The sequence below is a fragment of the Camellia sinensis genome, chromosome 10 (genome assembly GCF_055761805.1).
Source record: "Camellia sinensis isolate YWXY chromosome 10, ASM5576180v1, whole genome shotgun sequence".
NCBI lineage: Eukaryota > Viridiplantae > Streptophyta > Magnoliopsida > Ericales > Theaceae > Camellia > Camellia sinensis.
Window position 1 is genome coordinate 172,771,715 of NC_138970.1, and position 14,225 is coordinate 172,785,939.

At 33.3% G+C, this 14,225-nt stretch overlaps 1 protein-coding gene across 1 annotated transcript; it reads right to left on the bottom strand.

Moving 5' to 3' along the window:
• Positions 1-6,507: 6,507 nt before the first annotated feature.
• Positions 6,508-13,970, bottom strand: LOC114295213 (Tetratricopeptide repeat (TPR)-like superfamily protein). The gene is made up of 4 exons (XM_028239417.2): positions 13,310-13,970; positions 12,533-12,685; positions 12,224-12,429; positions 6,508-6,986 (listed from the first exon to the last, which is right to left on the bottom strand). Exons 1-4 carry the CDS (start codon positions 13,811-13,813, stop codon positions 6,779-6,781), a joined length of 1,071 nt encoding a protein of 356 aa, XP_028095218.2. The 5' UTR covers positions 13,814-13,970; the 3' UTR covers positions 6,508-6,778.
• Positions 13,971-14,225: the final 255 nt, after the last annotated feature.

The window sequence follows — 14,225 nt, forward strand, 5'->3', positions numbered from 1 at the left end:
CTTTTCAATTGTGACATATTTAATCTTGAATTTTGAATTTTGCTCTAAATAAAGATAATTAAAGATACCATTGCTCAATTTCAAGGGCAAAGTCGTCTATTTGATAAAATATAAACTAATTTGATAAAAATAAATGTGAATAAAATATTTTTGAATTTTAAAATTTTATTTCTACCCACTAAAGATAAAATTATGTAAAATTGATAAATTTTTAGACTTTTTTTTTTTATCAAATTAATTTTTATTATGTATTTGCATGATAATCTTATAATGAGTGATTGTTTTTATTTTTATTAAATTAGTTTCTATTTTTTCAAAAGTCAAATATGGCAATAATTTCGATATCATTATTAAATCAATCTATTAAATTAAAAAATTTAAAACTAAAAATGTTTCATATATTAAATATATCGATTACACATTAAAAGCCTAATAATCACCTATTACATAATCATCATCCAAACACATAATAAAAATTAATTTGGTAAAATAAATAAATAAATAAATGTCTAAAAGATTTATCAATGTTACATAATTTTATCATTGGTTGGTAGAAATTATTTTTAAAAATTCAAAAGTATTTTTTTGATATTTTTTTTGGTCAAATTAGTTTATATTTTATCAAATTAACGACTTTGTTATTGAAATTGAACAATGGCATTTCAATTGTTCTTATTTAGAACAAAATTGAAAATTTAGAGTTAAATGTATCACAATTGAAAAATCAAGGACCAAAGTGACACGAACCCCAAACTATAGGGACATTAGTGTAATTCACCCTAATTTTTACTTATAAAATTTTGAACTTGTTTAGTTTGTATCTCAAAATATAATTTTTTAGAAAAAATTTCAAAATTTTGTTTGATTCAAATTTTTTGAAATTTTTTTCCAAAATCACTTTCTTTTTCCTACACATCAATCAATCTCTTTTTTTCTCTCCGCTCTCATTTTCAGTTACTTTTTCTCTCACACAAATTTACTCATCTATAACAAAATATGAAATTATCCAAAACTCTCAAATTTCACAATTATTTTCAAAATATATAACCAAACAAACTAAAAAAAATTATAAACTCTCTCTCCCCAAATTAAAAAAAAAAATCAAAATTTGTCTCAAAACAGAAGCCAAACATATGTTGGCCCTATTTGAATGGAAATTTGGTTATTTTAATTGGTTTTTTAGTTATTTGAATGGAAAGTTATGTGATGATAGTTGGCTTCTTTTTTTTCAGTTGATTTGATAGTTATGAAATTATTATAATTTAAATGTGACATTTTATCTTATTGACTATTTTAACCAATTTTGTCTTTATCAACTATTTTAACTGAAAAGGCTATATCCCAAGCAGGGCCATAAATTATAGATAAACCTTTGGAAAATTCTACTATACACACCCCTACTATATGCATCCTAACTTATGTCATTTTCTTCTTTAATTATGATTAATTTTCTTATCTAGGTGAGAAAAAGAAAAAAAAAATAATTGTAGTTTCTCACTTTCATATTTGGATGGATTAATATTAAAAGAGTAGTTTTGGTTTCTCACCAAATATCAAAACATAAGTTTGGTGTAATTTGACTTTCTCATCATTTCTCCTCATTTCTCACCGTTACTCGTCTCATTAATCATCTAAACAAATGATAAGAAACCTCATTTTTTTCATTTCTTTTCTTTGCTTGCCAAAACCCTCAAACTGTGTTTAGTTCATGAATTTGGAGAGAGATTTAAAAAATGAAATGAAAAATATGTATAAAATATAATTATATTTCATTCACATTTCACTTTTTTTTTTTCCATTTCCTTTCCAAATCCATGAAACAAACACGACCTCAATCCAAGTAGGCAGTAATTAATTTAGATTTGCTCCTCAATATAACAACCAAAATTTAATCATCATTCAATTAAGCGACTTAAACCCAACTGAAAAACAATAAATCAAAACCACACATAACCAACATGACAAATCCAAAACAAAATGAGTTTAGAAATTACTTTGAACATAAACAAAAAAACAATAATATTGCATTGCATCATTAAAATCTAAACATAGTAATTAGGGGTGAGCAGCGGATATACCGATCCGTCAAAATCGACCAAATCGAACCAAACCGATGCGCTGCATTTTGGACGGATGCGTGATGACAACAAGATGGTTGCGGATTGAATTTCTCTAATCCGCCAATCTGGCGAACGGATGGCGGATTTGAGATTCCTTTGGCCGCAACCAAACCGTCAAACCGCGAGTACCCCTAGTAATTTATAAGATTTTGTGTTTTCAGTTTGTTTAAATATTCTGTTTGTGTTTTCAATTAAAAAAATTAAATATTCTGTTGAAAAAAAGTTTTCAACTTGAACATCTTTTTTGAATTGAAAAAAAATAAACGTATTAGTTATATATATTTTTTGGTTTTTAAATCTATCTCTAAAAATAATAAATAGAAAATATGATATATGCTGGTTAATTTTTGTTTTCAAAAACAAATATAGATGTGACAATACAAAGACATACAATGTCTACTGCTGCTCTGTTCATGATTTTTGTGGTTTGAATTGTTTTTATATTTTAAGAACTACAGATTGTAATACTTTATGTGGATGAGGCATGCTGTGATTGTAGTATGTGGATGAGACATGCAGTGATTGTGATATTCTAAAGTTTTAAACTTTCTTACTTTGGATGAGGCATGCAGTGATTGTAATATTTTTTTAAGTCATTAACTGTAATACTTTTTTCTCTTTTTTTTTAGGAAGTGAACAAGTTGAATTATGTTGAAAATTTATAAAATTTTAAACCGCCAATCCGCTCAATCCACATCTGCCGGATTGGTGGACGGATGCGAATTGATTTTCTCCAATCCATCAATCTGGCAGACGGATGACGGATTAGAGGTTCTGTGCCCACAACCGACCCGCGCCCACCCCTAATAGTAATCATAAAAATATCATCTTGAATACGCCTAAAGTGTAGTAAAACTCAAAACTCTAAATTTCAAAACACAAAAGCAAACCTAAGCGGTGAAAACAACAGCACCACCATCTTCTTTGATCTTCTTCTCAACAGTCTTCAAAACAATCTTAGCCTTAACAACGATCGGCATAGATTGAGGCAATACGCCCTTACCAAGAACCTTGAAGCAACCAAACTGAGTGACATCGATCATCGGAGCATTGGTTGGGGAAGCCTTGGCCTTGATTTCTTGAGGAACGAGAGACCAGAGCTTGTCGATGTTGACAATGGAGCAATATAATGTGTTCTGGAGCCTGTGGAAGTACCTCATACTGACTTTGCTGAAGTAACCTAGATGGTATTTGTCGAAGAGGATGCTGTGGTAGTGCATTCCTCCTACGTTTCGTCATCCGCCAAGATGTTTTCTATGTTTTTCGATACGGTTGTGGACGACACTGACGTGGGCCCTCTTCTTCCTGTGTTTCTTCAACCGTGTCGTCATTGTTGCTCTCTCTCTCTATCTCTCTCTCTCTCTCTAAAACTCTCTATGTAGAGGTTTGAGCAGCGGAGTAGAGAAATGATAGCGGAAGGTAGCTAGGGTTTTGGAGGGGTGTTTATTGGAAGGGGGAACGGGTGTGCTTGGTTTTACATATTTGCCCTCCGAGTTTGTTGTGAATTATTCAATATATTTTGTTTCAATTTTTTGAATTCAGTTTTTTTGAAAATTGAGTTTTTTATTTGTCGTATTTTTTTTATTTTTAGTGAATATTTTTTAAATTTTAAGCAATTTTTTACTTTTTTAGATGTAACTTACTTAGATGTATCTAAATGGTAAAATATTTGTGAAAAAATCTTTTAAAAAATTAATAAATATACAAAAATATAAAAAAAAATGCTGAATTTTCATATTTTTTTATATTTTTGGTATTTAGTGATTTTTTAAAAGATTTTTTTCACAAATATTATACTTTTTAAGTGTATTTATGTTAGGTGTGCCTAAAAATTAAAAAAATTTGCTTAAAATATTAAAAAAAATCATTGAAAATAAAAAATACAGAAAATAAAAAAGTAAAATTTTTTGAAAAGTATTTTCTGAAAACTAAAATCAAATTCTAATCAGGGTATGAAGGGAAATGGAATGTTTTCGTTTTTTAGTTTTAGATATTTTATTTTGGTGGATGGAAATTTGGTTATTTTAATTGGTTTTTTTAGTTATTTGGCTATTTTAATCTGCCTTAAAAAGTTGTGTGATGATATTTGGCTTCTTTTTTTTTTAGTTGATTTGATAGTTATGATAGAAAAAAGTTGAAATGATTATAATTTAGATGCGACATTTTATCTTGTTGACTATTTTAACTTATTTTATCTTTATTGACTATTTTAACTAAAAAAAGTCAAAAAAACAATGGCCCTGTTTGGTAGGGCTTATTTCCAGCTTATTTAAGCTTTTAGCTTAATTTAAACTATTTTGATGTGTTTGGTTCAGCTTAACAATACAACTTATAGCTTTTTGTAAGTCAAAAATCAACTTATTCTTTGAGTGGGGGAGGAGAAGCTTAATTTATAAGTAAAAAATCAGCTTATGTTCACAATTATAAGCTGTTAAACTATAAGTTATAATTACTTTCCCACAACTTTACCAAACGGGGCCAATATCCCCAACCAGGCCATAAATTATAGATACACCCTTTGGAAAATTCTATTATACATTCCTACCATATGTATCCCTACATTATGTTATTTTCTTATTTAGTTATGACTAATTTTCTTATTAAGTTATAACTGATAAGATCTTTAGTTATGTCTCATGTATTGTTTGGTTATGTTTTTTTTATTTTAGTTATGACTCAAAAAGTATGAAATTGTTATATTATTTTCTTCTTTGATTATAAGGTGCATACGATACACACTCATAACTCTTACGATTTTGGAAATTACATTTTACCTCTTAAAATTGCTAATTGCATAATAAATAACTTTTTTTATTAATCAACTACTAATTCTATTAACAATTAATAGTTTTTAATAATATTTTCAATTAACAATTTTGATATTTTCAATTAATAATATTTTTATTTTTCTATCAATTCTATTAGTAAATGACAAATTTTGATAAGGGGTATTTATAATTTCAAATTGTAGGGGTAATTTATATTTTAAATATACATCAAGGGTGTATTTATAAGTTATCCAAAAAAAATTTGAAAATTATTCTTGAAAAAATTATTTTATTCATAATTAATTTTTGTAAGAAACACCAATAAAAATTATTTTTATAAAAAAAAAAAAACCTGTCTTTTTGAAATTGTTTTTCAAATCATGAAAAGGAAAATGATTTTTTTTTTTTTTTTATTGATAGTAGAATGAAAATTGAAAATGGAAAAAATGAAATACAATGGAAACGTTGATGACACTCAAATAACATCCAAACTTTAGTACTCAAATTTGTTAACATTTTCGTATAATGCAAGTAAAACAAAGAATAAAAACCAACAAAAACAAGTACTCCCTCGGTCTCATTTTATTGATCCATTATTTTATTTTGAGATTTTCTCAAAATAATAGTCCAATTTAAAAAAGTCAAAGTAAATAATATGTGATTTTTCAAAACTATCCTATCCCTATTGAATGATTATAAATATATTAAAAAATTGAAGAGAAAAGGGCATTATTGAAAAAATATTTTAAATTTTGAATTTAAGTATAATGATTGCATGTCTCTAAAAAATCAAAATAAAAAATAAAAAGTTGACACTCTCAAAAGGGCCATTAAGGCCAAGTTTGACATGTCCAGAAAAAGTTAAAAAATTACTTAAAAAATTAAAAAGTTAACACTATTAACCAAAAGTCAACAATTACGGCTGCACAACTCCCAATCTTAATTTTCTTCTACAAACCAATTTTTATAATTTTTTATTACATATTTTTTTTTATAAAAAGTCAAAAAGTTAACCCAAACATCTATATTTTCTTCCTCAATTTTTTAGTCTAAAAAGACAAAAAGTACATTTATTTAGGACATCCCAAACAACCCCTAAATTGGGACGCATGGAATAATAAAGAGTATTTCTTTCTTTTAACTCCTGTTTTGGAGTGAGAAATCACTCAAAGACCGTCTAATTAAAGTATTGAATCAACTCGACCTTCAAAAGTTAGTTATTAAAGGGCTCGATTTGGTTATTTTGATGCCATTGTACAGCTAGTTCAATTCTGGGTATAAAAAGCTGAGATTTATTGTTCAATGTCCATTCAATTATATTTGATTCTAATATAAACCAATTCAACCTATGGCCACCTTCAAGGTACCATATTAAACTTACTGGGATGGCACAATTAGACGGCGTTTGGCACCTTATAGGGTATCAAGGGTCCAACTCATCTTAACTCATCTCGTAAGACATGAGGTGCTATTAGGCCCATTTCAAAGTTTAATTTGGTGCTCCAAACAACTTATTTTTGTGAGACTTATTATCATTCATGTAAATATTCATATTGATCAGACATAAGTAACTATGTGATCAACTCGTATTTGTCTTAAAAAAACACACCTACACATACTTTCAAGAATAGATTGTCTATTTTTGTAAAAGAAACGTGATATGATTGTAGCTATCAACAAAAAAGAAACACCACATTCACAACAGATTTCAGAGATTAAAGAATAATATAGCATTCAAGAAATAATCACACTTTTTTTGTTTCAAACATTTGATATATTTCACGAGGATCTTGGAATAAAAGTTCATTTACAATAATACATGTTCAACAATGACCACACCTTACAAGTTGTGATCCGACAGAACAATTGCAACTAGCATTCATACATGCTTCATCTTTGAAGAAAGAGTGCAGCCGCAACCACACCCATCCATAATGTTAAAGCTACCCAGAAAGCTTGGTTATTCTCCAAACCAACCGGAGGCCGCCATACCAAGAAGTCCCCTAAAAAGTCTCTGGTTGATGGAAGCTGATTTGTTGTTGACCCAAATCTCCTTTCATCTCTGTCCTTGTATTTATCACTCCATGTTCCTGCATAGCTGGAAACAACAATATAGATAATTCCATCAGTTCCTTTTGACATGGGAAGGCATTTATGATTTCAAAGAGGCTAGACACTAACTGTGGCATACAACAACGAGTATTCGGAGAAGCTTATGATTTCTTAAAGACAAACCCTGAAAATGAGACCAGAAGGCTGTTTTTTCCTTTGTTTAAAGGGTTAAATAATATGTTCATTGAAAACACAAAGTAGTGTGGCTTCTCCATAACTAAATCCTGGATATTATTTTGCTCAAATAATACGACAGACTTGATTCCAGACAAAATAGGGAAGATAGAAATACAACTTTCTAGTGAACATATCCCTAAAAAGGGAGTTTAAAAAACAAGAAGAAAAAAGGTCTAGTAAAGAGGCATTATACTAGAAGCAATGTAAGGAATATTCTGGTTTTTAAACAAAGACAGATGGCAGTTGATTGCAGAGCAAACTCTCAACAAGGAGCCCTAGTAAACGCCCAGAGACTAGACCATTCCCCTGCACCAAACACAAGCACCCAACCACAAGTAAAATAACTTCATGCAGTGTGTTTAGCTAGCAAATCATTCCCCATGGCAAAGTCATTGATCTTAATAGTTGATTCTTACATAACCAAGCCATCTTAGTCAATTTCCTCAAATCTTTTTCCTAATTGGTGCACTTTAAGGTCCTAACATAACTAGACTGTAAAAGGGAATCTTTTGAGAGTGGGAAGGTTAATTTGTACACCAATGCATCCTTCATTTGTCTAATTCCCAAGAAGGAGAAATCGGTCAAGATTGGGAATTTTAGACCCTTTAGCTTGGTTACATCTCTCTATAAGATTTTAGCGAAGGTGCTTTCTAGGAGAATTTCAAGGAGAATTAGAGTTGTCCTTGGGGAAACTATTTCTTCAGCACAAGGTGCGTTCGTGCAGGGACGGCAGATATTGGATGCAGTCTTAGTGGCTAACGAGGTTGTGGAGTATAGGGGACTACATAAAGAAGGTGTTGTCTTTAAGGTAGACTTTGAGAAGGCATATAACCATGTTGATTGGGGCTCTGTAGATTTTGTTTTGAAAAGGAAGGGGTTTGGAGTCAGGTGAAGAATGTGGATTTAGGAGTGCTTGTCGTCATGCAATATATCAGTCATTGTAAATGGCAAGGCTAAGGATTCTTTTCAAGCATCTAGGAATCTAAGGCAAGGTGATTCTTTATTATCATTTTTTTATTTATTTTAGTTGCTGATGTGTTGGGTAGGATTATTGATTTAGCTAAGGATAAGGGTGTCATTGAGGGGTTTGTAGTGGGAAGTGATAGGATTGGAGTTACTCATTTACAATTTGTGGATGATACTATATTCTTCTCATCAAAGGAGGAAAATATGGTGGGGAGTTTGCTAAAGATTTTGAGAATTTTTGAAATTGTGTTGGGCCTCAAGGTCAATCTTAGCTAGAGCAATGTTGTGGGTATTAATCTTAGCTAGGGTGGCGGATATGTTGGGCTGTTCCATTGGTTCCTTTCCTCTCAAATACTTGGGCTTCCATTGGGAGGAGATCCTAGATTGGCATCCTTTTGGGAACCTGTTTTTGTCAAAATTGGGAAAAGATTGGAGGGATGGAAGCGAGCTTTGTTGTCTAAAAGGGGGAGATATACTTTGGTACAATCCGTATTAAGAACCATTCCTATTTATTTCCTGTCCCTTTTCAAAATTCCGATTAGCATTGCGAGGAAAATTGAAAAATTGATGAGAAATTTTCTTTACAAAGGGTGTGAAAAGGGCAAAGGGGTTCATTTTGGTTAGATGGGAGACTGTTTTTCTTCTTAGGAAAAAAAAGGTGGTTTGGCTATCGGGAACATCGTTGCTAGGAATATTGCTCTCTTGGGCAAGTGGTTGTAGAGATTTTCTGTTGAAAGTGAATCGCTATGGTGTTCAATTGTTAAAAGCAAGTATGGAGTTCAACTCAATGGTAGAGATTCTAATGTGGTTAATAGAAGCAATTGTCGTTCACCATGGAAATCCATTTCTCGTTTGCATCCACTTGTGTCTAACTTCTTTTTATTGAAAGTGGGAAATGGGGTGACCATCCGTTTTTGGGAGAATGTTTGGTTAGGAGATATCTCGTTTGATAGATCTTTTCCTCTTCTTTACCGGTTGGTTCGTTCTTGAAATGTTTCAGTAGTGTCGGTGGCATGCTCTTCTATGGCACCTTTCTCTTGGAATTTTGATCTCATTAGAAACTTGAATGATAGAAAGGCGGTGGAGTTGGCATCTTTGTTGGTAGTGCTCAAGGGGGTCTCTCTTTCTTCCTCTTGTGATATTAGAGTGTGGAATCTTGTTTTCTCAGGGGTCTTTTCATGTAAGTCTTTTTTTGATAAGCTCATTGACTATGAAGCACAGACATAGACACGGGAGCATGGCAATTTCCAAAAAATGGGGACACAGACACAGCAGAGAACACGGCGAATTTTATTTTATTTATTTTTATATATTTTTATGTGTTATGTAGATTCATATTACATTCATCCTAAATCAAAATTAACAAACACTAACATAGTAACATTAATTCAATAAATATAACTAATACATTTAAACAAATTAATAAATCATCCATTTATAAAAAAGTCATAATAAACGATAACAAGAACTAAGACAAGAAGGAGAAAACATTCAACAGCTAACAATATTCTTCACAAAAGTACTAAATAAGAGAGGCAAAAGAAAAATAAATAAATAAATAAAATAAAATTAGCCCTGCCGTGTCCCCATATGGACACGTGTGTCCCCGCCGTGTCCCCTACAAAAAAAATTATTAAATTAAAGGGACACACCATCTAACGTGTCCCGTGTCGGCCGCCACAGCACTGATTTTGGAGTGTCCATGCTTCATAACTTATTGATAATCCCTCTATTCCCTTATTTCTTTCTCATAAGAAAATTTAAAAAGCGCTTGTCCCTCATAAAGTGAAGTTTTTGATGTGGTCATTGGGTCAAAAGAGTGTCTTAAGTAATGATGTTTTCCAAAGGAGAAGGCCTAATCACTCTTTTTGCCCTCAATGGTGTGTGATGTGCAAGAGAACTTGGAGGTAGTGGATCATCTATTCCTTCATTGCCCGATAGCTTGTGTATTATGGTAGCGTCTTTTTGGCTTATGTGATGAGCAGTGGGTTGCTCTGCGGGACTGCATTTAAATGCTTCTTATTAGGTTTAAAGGGTTTAGGAGAACCAAGAGAGCCAAAACAATGTGGACAAGCATTTTTTTTGCTATTTTCTAGGCTATATAGATGGAGAGAAATGCTAGAATCTTTGATGGCAAGGAAACAAGTGTAGAGGCTTTGTGGTATAGGACGAAATATTTGGCTTCATTTTGGGCATTTGTATCCCCTCCTTTTCAAGGAGTCCCTTTGTTCTTGATCTCTAGAGATTGGGCTACTGTTTGCCATCCCTAGGGTTAGGAGTTTTGTGCTTTTGTTTTGCTCTTTCTCTCTCTCTTTCTTTGTACGAAGACTTCTTGTCCTCTTTCACTTTTCTTTTTTAATGAAATTTTGTTGATGCTAAAAAAAAAAAAAAAAAAACATAACCAGATTGTTAAAGAGAGAAGGAAAGGAAAGGGAATGGATGAACAAAGCCTAACCTTTCAGAATTTTATGAAGATAATAAGGCAATTTTCATTTTTTCGTTACCACCATTAAGCAACTAGAGGACCTCTGTAATTTTCAAAATCACAAAGAGGGATATGTATTTGTCATAAACCTTATGGAAGGTTATTGTAATTTATCCATTAAAAAAGGAGGTTAGTCCTCTACTGTTGGAAAATCAATCCCTTATAAAGGAAAGATAATTCACAAGCCATAGCTCAATTCATATGCAATCAGACACTCGTTTGTAGGTTATAGAAGGAAGACACTTGCATCCTCCTTATCACTGTATAAGAGGGTTCAAGAATGTTGTCGAAAAATTTGAAGATCTTCGAAGATCATAGGATAATCCGAATTCTCTAGAAATGATGAAAGGCTTAGATTCTTCAACAGTCACAACTAAGAACAAAATAGCAAAGAGAAAATGTATAAGAGGGTTCAAGAATGTTGTTGGAAAATTTGAAGATCTTCGAAAATCTTTGAAGAAAACTCTTCTCTAGAAATGATGAGAGGCTTTGATTCTTCAACAGTCATAACTAAGAACACAATAGCAAAGAGATGATGGAGATAAGAGATTCGATAAAGAAAAAGGCAAAGTAGTTAGTTCGAGAGAGAATAATGGCAAGGCGCTCCCATGGATTTCCCACTTTCACTCTTAAGGTTGATAATGAAGAAGGGAAATTAGTTTTTTTTCAAAAAATGTTCAAAATCCAACCCTTGTGAAGCTATGGGTGGGTACTATTTACAGGCACCTCATGATGTAGGATGGAGCCCATGTGCAAGGCACATGGAGAATATTCTCCCTAACCATCTTGTCCGAGGAGGTGACCTCTCCGAGGATGAGGAAAATCCCGAAGAGGAGATCAACCTCTCGACAAACCCTTCTTCTTAGCCACACCTAACCAATGATTCCCAATCATCCAAAGGGTCATGGGTAATCTCAGAGGACGCCCTACCGCAAAAAGGTCAGAGGTAGTTCAAGAGAATGTCCTGCCGCAAATATTACCGAGTCTCAAAGACCCTCTAGATAGTGTCATCTCAACCCGGGTATGGGTTGGTTTAACTAAAGAGTGAATTTATCTTCACTCACCGTCCTCGGGATCGAGTCCTTTGTTCGGACTCCATCACGCCCATTGTTTGGACTCCATCACACCCGTTGTTCTGATGCGTAGATCCCGGAAAGCTCTGAGCCCGCAAGTGTTCTGGGACTCATTAATAGAGTGACTTCTATATTGCATTTGAATCCGGTCGAAGCCAAGCACTTCGGATCTGTATGCCAAACTAGCTCAGTTTGGGAACATTGGAAATTGATAAAGGCCCAAAACTGATGTTCCTACATGCCCAGTGTGGCTGGAAAAACTACTTCAGTCCTAAAATTGTTTGTAGAGTAGTTAGGGCTCCTACTGTTCCCGACCTAATCAATGCTATCATTATCATTGTTTGATACCTAAACCAAACAATTGCATTGTTACTATTTTTTAGACCCCAGCCCTCCCACCCATATCATTCGCATATTTCTAACTACCGTAGAAAATGTGAGATATCTTACAAAGTAACTAAAGCCACAAATAGCATTTTCAGTAATGAATGAAATGCACAATCAAGTAAAATCCCAACTCACCTATCATAGCTAGAACCTATCAATGGTATGGTTACCATCTCCTCCTGCGATATCTTGAGCTTTGGTGCTTGTAGGATGTAGCGAAGTTCTGCAGCTTGGCGCCGGATGCTGACGCTGGGATGCTTCTGTTCTAATTGCTTATACAAAGCAATGCAATCTGCATGGCGGTTATGAGCCTCATAAGCCATAGCAAGCCATATTTGAATCTGAAAATAAAAACCATTGTTTCACATTAGTCCTCAATCAAACATATCCAGTAAGACAACCAAATTCACCATAGACATTCCTCTGTTTAGATATCAAACCCACCTCACCACCAAACAGAGTTGGCCTGGGAATGATTGTAAGAGCACCTTCCAGAAACTCAATGGCACGTCCATACATACCCTTCCCATAAGCCCTCTGACCTAATTCGAACATCAACTGAGCCATCCTTCTCCGCTCTGCTTGCTCCTTAGCTACCTATTTTCCCATGTCAAAATAACAAAACCTTTAGGTTCACAACTACTGACAAAAAACCATAATATGTTGATGGCAATCTTATTTATGCCAGAACTAGCCTCCGTAATCCTTAGATAAATAAGGAAAAGAAAATAAACAGTTAGAGTTGCTTATTCCTCTGTTTGGTTGCTGAGAAAAAACTAGAAATTAAACAAACTTGTTTAAGTAAGTGAAATATGATTGTACAAATATTGTATTGTATTTGATCTTCATAGTTATGATTGAGTTAGAACTTCTACACAATCGTTTAACCAAAAAATATAAGCTTCAGGCTGTTAATCTTCTCTTCTACTCCATTTTCTGAGCAACCTATGATTATAATTCATTGGATTCATTGTAATACAATATAAGAATTAATTCCAAAACAAAAAAAAAAAAAAAAAAAGCAAGTGAAAATGCCTCTCTCGATAATTACAACTCTAAAGAATCGTTTAACTGAACAATCTAAGCTTCAGATTGTTAATCTTCTCTTATACTCCATTTTCTGAGCAATCAAACACATATTTTCACATATTCTTTTCTTTTCACTAATTTGAGTGTTGAGACCAAAAAAAAATTAAAAATTAAAAAAAATCAAAACCGAACCTTTTCGAGCTCCTTTCTTACTCTCATCCTCTTCTCTTCCTCAGTCTCTTCCTTGCCCTCTCCTTCACCTTCACCATCTTCCATTCGACTCTGCAACTCCTCCGCCTCCCTCTCCAACTCTCTCATCTCCTCAATCTCCTTCACTCTCTTCCTCATTTCCTTCTCCCAATCAAACGCCTCTTCTTCCTCATCCTCATATCCATTTCCGTTTCCATTACTATCATCGTCGCTCAAACCAGCGAAATCCACCGCATTATCCTTCGAATTCGCCTTCCCTCGCACGCCAGATCTCTGATTACGATTCTCTTTATCAAATTCGAAGCTGTTTGCGGCGGCGATGGCGGCGGAGATGTGGTGGTGAGGTTCTTTCTTGAACAGGCTCAATAAGACATCAGCCGGCACCGGCACGGGCACGGGCACCGGACGAGTCTTGCGATCGAGAACTGCAGTCCGCGGCGAGGTAATGTCTAGAAGTAGTGCTAGGTTTCCGAGCACTACGGCCATGTCGACGAGCTGCGCGTAGGTCTAGAGGATAGAGAAAGAGGAGAGAGAAGTGAGACACCGAAAGAGTTGAGGTGGAGATATTTTGCTTACTTGGGATTTTTTTTCATTTTCTTTTTTTTTTTGGATGTTGAAAGACTAGAAAGCACATCAATTCTGTAATTTTATATATTGAGCTAGTTGGAATAAAGAGGAATGATGAAGGGTAAAATTGTCTGTGAAGATTGTGACAGAAGTGATGAACGAACCCAACAATTCAAACCTACCCAATTGGTATCTAAGACCATCTCCAACGTTGAACCAAAATTGATATCAGATTTAAATTTTGATGAAAAATGTACTTTTCCATGCTCCAACCGTTGCATCAAATGAATATCAAATCCAGAATTCAGCAAAAATGGTACCAAACTGAGTG

Bases quoted from the DNA above. Each gene is read 5' to 3' on its own strand.
- LOC114295213 (XM_028239417.2), bottom strand. From the start codon at position 13,813: ATGGCCGTAGTGCTCGGAAACCTAGCACTACTTCTAGACATTACCTCG. The intron at 12,686-13,309 runs GTTCGGTTTTGA...ATGGGAAAATAG, and splicing joins TAAGAAAGGAGCTCGAAAAG to GTAGCTAAGGAGCAAGCAGA. The intron at 6,987-12,223 runs GTGAGTTGGGAT...TGTTGTTTCCAG, and splicing joins ATAGGTTCTAGCTATGATAG to CTATGCAGGAACATGGAGTG.